Below are 6,000 nucleotides of genomic sequence, written 5' to 3'. Positions count from 1 at the left end.
CATGCACTAATGCATTTAAGATATTGGCCTATGATTGTCTAAGTAATGTGACATAAGCACTTACGCGTTAGCAAAACGGGGTGTTGTGTTTAGTTCTGCGTGTGTGCTTGATTTGATACATGCACATAGGGCTAGAATAGATCTCTCACTTTGTTGAAATTAGCATGAAGAGGTAAACATGCAAATTTAGTTTTGATATGTTTGTGGATACACATGCGTATATACTGTAGTTATTATAATAATACAATGTAGAATAGTTAATCGTATGTTGTTGCTAATTTATTTAATAAAGTATGTAAATAAATGTAATTTATACATCAGTATTTATTAGAATCAGTTAATAGCATATATTTATTAGCTAGTACCTTAAACAAAAGAAAACACTATCAAAACCTCCAATCATGAAAGGAAAACAGTTTATTCATGTTTGAAATTACACATAACTACCACAAGGAAGACTTTTCAGTCCAGGGTGTAGTCTGGTTAGAAAGAAGCACAAAACATCTTTAATACATTAGAACCACTTCCACAAATAAATTTGTATGATTTTTTTTTCTTTTTTATCAGTTTCAGAATCACATACAATACAAAAAAGAGAAAGAAAGTTGGAACCCTGTCACACAGGGTTTGAAATGTACAATTCTGAATACTGAAACCTCTATGCATTACAGGTTTTCTTTTTTTTTTTTAATTCATTAATTTGTTATTCCTTTTTTGCATGAATTAGTAACAAGATGAGCAACATTCAAAATGTTCTTCAGTATTTACAACAGTTTTACTGTTTGGTGTTAATTTTATGACCGTGTTCCCCCTCCTTGTCCCTTTGCCCGAGATCCACCACAAAATCCCCCTCAACAGCCACTGTATTCTCCATAATCTCCATGTTATTCATATTATTAATATTATGGTTTATTTACTTTTTTTATTTTAAAAGTTGCAACAAAGCAACTTAGTTTTCTTATAAGGTTAAAATATACATTAGATTACATAATGAGTTAGATAGAGACAGAGAACGAGAGTTTCTTACAAGATGATAAAATTAAAATAATTTGTTACAAAAAAAAAAAAAAATGACAAAGTAAAAGACAAAAATGGTGGTTGTGATTTTGTTGAGAGGTAGTCAGTGAGAGCTCTATAATCTAAAGACATTTTTTTTAATCTATTGGTTTTCTATGAGTTTCAATGAGGTAATAAAGCTGAGTATTGACTGGTGAGATGTATAAACACTCTGAAGCTATCATATACAAGAACATTTTTGAACTGAAAATTGCCAAAATTGTGTCCAACAAGGTAAAACTGACCCATATTTTCAAGAAGTCCTTTTATGTGTCTTCTACCATTCATCCTTTAGTTGTAATGGACTGTATACTGATTACTTTTCCTCTACTTAAAAAATACATTAATTGTCAGGCATTAGAAAATCAACCCCAAAGAAATGGAGTGGATTGCCTTTTGTAGATGGTCTTGTTTAAAATCAATGCTACCACAAGGTGTTACATTAAATGCTCAAAAAGAAAAGGAAAAATATTAATCATATTGAAAAATAATTCCCCAAGCTGCCTTCTGTAGCATTTAGCCCTGTTAAATGCATGGGTTAGCATAATCTGGATATATTTTTGTAGGTATCGGTTCTTGCATTCTTGTACTAAAGCTTAAAAATTGCTTAAAACAATGGAGAGGAGTTATGAGCAAACTCAAAAGATCTTAGATATGAAAACCTAAAGTGAAAAACACTTAATAACTCTTGCATTTTGAGCATGTACACTTCAAATGATATAATAAACAACAAATATTGGTTTAATATAATCAGAGGAGAGATTGTAAGTAAAAATTGCAGTGGACTGATGTGACGGCTAAGAAATGTCCGGCTTTCCAAAACACATTGTGGAATTGTAGAAGTACCGTGGATTTGAATGCTTGAGAATTCCATGAAGATGTTCCTGGATTAGCTGTGAGAGTTTATTCTGTGTCTCTGATTGGTCAGTCTGTGGTATTATAATTCCGTGATTGGTAATCCACAGCTTGGGAAGGGGCCGTGTCAAAGACGAGATCAGTTCGAGGTATCAGAGTGCACACTACCAGGGCCTTCGGTAGGGGAGATCACAGAGGAAGGAGTCGTAACATCCTGCCATCCCCCGTTACCCTAAAACCAAAAACAAACAAAGAAATGTAGTTAATTTCACATTCAAAAAGAATATGGATTGCGGTGGCAATTGAGTTTTACATTTTTTAAATATGATGAACAAAAGTGTTTTACCTTTTATATATACTTTTTGTGAAGTTGCTTGAATAATTTTAATAATTGTTTTTCTATTTTATGGTTTTAACAGAAAATGCAATAATGCAGGGATGACTGAAAAATGCTTTCAAATTTTTATAAATAAATTCAAGAATAAAATAATACGTATATATAGAAAACACAGAAAGTAACAGAAATAATAATTACAAAATAATACATATAAAAGTACAGATACACAGCAAAACAAAAACAAACAACAAATGTGATTAAGCTGATAGTAACACTATAAAATAAGGTTACATCTGTTAACATTAGTTAATGCTTAAAGTATCATAAACTAACAATGAACCATTTATGTTTTCAGCTTTTATTAATCTTGGTTCAAATTAGTTCATGAAAATACAATTGTTAATTGTTAGTTCATGTTAGTTCATAATGCATTACCTAATGTTAACTGTACAAATACATTTTGTATTTTTTAAATTAGCTTATTTTTAAAATGTTGTAGTGTACATCTGTTGACATGAACATTAAACAAGATTAATAAATGCTGTAAAATATTGTTCATTGTTAATTCATGTGAGCAAAGTAGTTAATGTTAACAAATGGAAGTCAAGTCATGTCAAGTCAAATATATTTGTATAGTGCTATTCACAACAGTGTTGTTTCAAAGCAGCTGTACATGAAATTATGGTAAAACAGAAAATGAATGAATATAATGTCATAATTAGTTAATTATTTTTAGAACTATTAGTGGTTAAAATTATTAAACTAAGTAAGTGTTGTGGGTCAATGGTTAAACAAAATCATTTTGTATGAACTAAAAGTTTTAGTGTTAAAGTCCTTGAAGTCGTGCAAGGATCAATGTCCAAGGAAAAAGTTGATCAAGGGCACATGATCCCACACATAAAAAAGGGCCCTCGTGCTATAGTGTAGGGTGAATCTAGGTGAAGTAACACATTTTCAGATAATTTGTCATTGGCATTGTTTTTTAAATATCCAAACGCTTATATATATATATATATATATATATATATATATATATATATATACACACTACTGGTCAAAAGTTTTGAAACACTCACTATGAAACTATGAAATAACATAAATGGAACTATTGGAATTGTGTTGAGACTAAACAAAATCCAAAATAAATCAAAACTTTTTTATATTTTAGCATCTTCAATGTTTTTCAAAATTTGCAGACATGAACTCTTGACATTTTCTCAACCAACTTCTTGAGGAATCACAATGGGATGCTTTTTAAACAGTATTGAAGGAGTTCCCATCTATGTTGGGCACTTATTGGCTGCTTTTCTGTATTATTTGGTCCAAGTCATTAATTTAAAAAAAATAAAAATGTTTTATAATGAAATAAATGAATATGGTGGCACAAAATGTATATTTTTGTCTACAAAACGAATTCAAACATTTAAGCATACGCCTTCAGATCAAACGATTTTAAGATCATGAGAAACATTTCAGTCAAGTGTTTGAAACGTTTTGACTGGTAGTGTGTGTGTATATATACTGTATATATATTTACTGTTTTTGATGATGATAAATTTACAAAGCATGTGCAAAAAATGTGTGGGTGTTTTTATTTGTGTGCTTGCAGTAAAGTATGCGTCCTATTCATTGCGTGTACATGCGCAGCATGGATACATATGCATACTAATGCATTGAGAAATGAATAAGAGTGTGTCTCCTCTGATCTACTATCTGACACGCTGATGGCCATCTTGCAACATTAAACCAGCATTGGCTTCTCCCTCTCTCGTTCTCTGCCTCCCTCACTCTTCGAAAACAAATTCGCATAAACGTTGTGGCCAGTGGGAACAATTGCGGAAATCAATGTCTAATCAGATTTCAGCGGTGGGCCGACAGCTTGTCGCTCCATATTTTGATGTCATTCAAGAGGAGGGAGGCCGGTGCAAGGAGGGGAGAGCTCAAGGATGCTGAGTGGAAGTGACGGTGCAGGCCTTTCCTCCACCCTGTTTGTCTGAATGCTTCTGACTAAATCGCCTGGGTTTTGGCGGGGACTAGCATTTGCTGGATATGTTCCCTCCTGAACACTGGATACATTTCCTGCTCATGTCTGTCCCTCACTCTCCTTATCCCCACAACAGGTTATCATATGCTAATTTGCTTATGATGTGCTCAGATATAAAAAAAATCCATCTGTGTTTTTGTAAAAACCATGTATGAATGTGTATAGTATGTGTTTCTCTCTCTATCTCTGTGTGTGTGCGAGTGCGGGCGCGTGTGTGTGTGTGTGTGTGCGTGCGCGCGTGTGTGTGTCAGAAATTATTAACCAGGGCGAAGGGCGAAATTGAACTGAAAGTCTAACAATTTACCAAAAGGGAAAAATACATAAATAATAATAATCAACATAGTAAATTGTCCTTTTTTCTTTTTTTGACATTTCATATATTTACAATATTTAAATCTCGGCCTATCTTGTTATGGGTTTTGTGCATTTACAGAAATCATAGTGACCTGTGGCTATCTGATATTTGCATTCACTGTATAAATTTTCTCAGGACAGTATTGTTAATTTTGGAGCAAACATGAAGTGTGTTAGATAAAGGAACCAAATAATAATAAAATGTGAAAGCACATTCAACTACCCAAAAACAGTGATTACATAAAAAGCTAGACTGGTGATGGATAGTAGACAGTAGTACAGATGGGGCAGTGGTGGCTCAGTGGTTGAGGCTCAGGGTTACTGACCAGAAGGTCGGGGTTCAAGCCCCAGCACCACCAAGATGCCACTGTTGGGCCCTTGAGCAAGGCACTTAACTCCAGGTTGCTCCGGGGGGGATTGTCCCTGTAATAAGTGCACTGTAAGTCGCTTTGGATAAAAGCGTCTGCCAAATGCATAAATGTAAATAGTAGCTGTATCTAGTGTAGGGACCAGCCAGTTATTGAAAATGTATTCTATCGTGTTTATTGTTTATTTATTTATCCTGTACTACTCATAATTGTTTGATTGAGACTTTATAATAATTCAGTTTGATATATATATCTATAAATATTCAGTATAATATAATATAATTCAGTTAATTGTAAGTAATTCAGTTAAAGTATTGAAGTATTTGAATTAAAATTATTCATTGTTTTTGATATGTTGAAAATGCCCTTCTAAAAGTAACAAAAGGCCCAAAAAACAATTTCCAGGGGAAAATATTGACCATTAATAAATACATTTAATTTAAACCCTGGTGCTTGGGGACTGCTCAGTGGCAGAATTAGGATTTTGCTGATTTTGTCTTCCTGGAACAGGTCAATAAATAGATCATGCTGGCCTCCTCCTGCCACAGTGCCTGGAACAATGCTGAAACAAGACCGTTATGAGGAAGTCTGCTGTACTCTGATGACATGGATCACTTGCATTCAGCCTGACACACACACACACAACGCTCTAACCCCTCCCCTGCTGACACACACACACACACACACACACACACACACACACACACACTTGTTGTAATGATAGAGTGAGTTCTGACTTGAGCAGTGGACCAGAGTGAGAGAGTGTGCAAATGTGGCGTTTGAGCCTGCAAGAAGCTGACACTTCATCTGCACAGCTACAGGCCACGGAGACTTCCAAACACATACACATACACACACAAGGCCATCTCAGCATTAGCTACAGATACACTGCCACGTTTGGGTCCCACTGCTGTGAAAAATCAGGCATACGTTTTGACATCTGACATTTATCGTTGCGTGCTTTGCTGGAGTTAATTCATGCAAAT

The 6,000-nt window shown here is 34.1% G+C and overlaps 1 protein-coding gene across 6 annotated transcripts in view; it reads right to left on the bottom strand.

Annotated features, from left to right (window-relative positions):
* Nucleotides 1-399: 399 nt before the first annotated feature.
* LOC127631169 (pre-B-cell leukemia transcription factor 3) overlaps nucleotides 400-6,000 on the bottom strand; it is a 107,442-nt gene continuing 101,841 nt past the window's right edge. For all 6 annotated transcript variants that reach the window (XM_052109186.1, XM_052109189.1, XM_052109191.1 and 3 more), the window contains one exon: nucleotides 400-2,143. In XM_052109186.1, the coding sequence (XP_051965146.1) occupies nucleotides 2,051-2,143 (93 nt within the window). In that variant the 3' untranslated portion in view covers nucleotides 400-2,050. The remainder of the gene's footprint in view (nucleotides 2,144-6,000) is intronic.

Source organism: Xyrauchen texanus, chromosome 37 (assembly GCF_025860055.1).
Source record: "Xyrauchen texanus isolate HMW12.3.18 chromosome 37, RBS_HiC_50CHRs, whole genome shotgun sequence".
NCBI lineage: Eukaryota > Metazoa > Chordata > Actinopteri > Cypriniformes > Catostomidae > Xyrauchen > Xyrauchen texanus.
The sequence above is the reverse complement of the archived record's forward strand: the minus strand, read 5'-3'. Positions and strand labels throughout refer to the sequence as shown.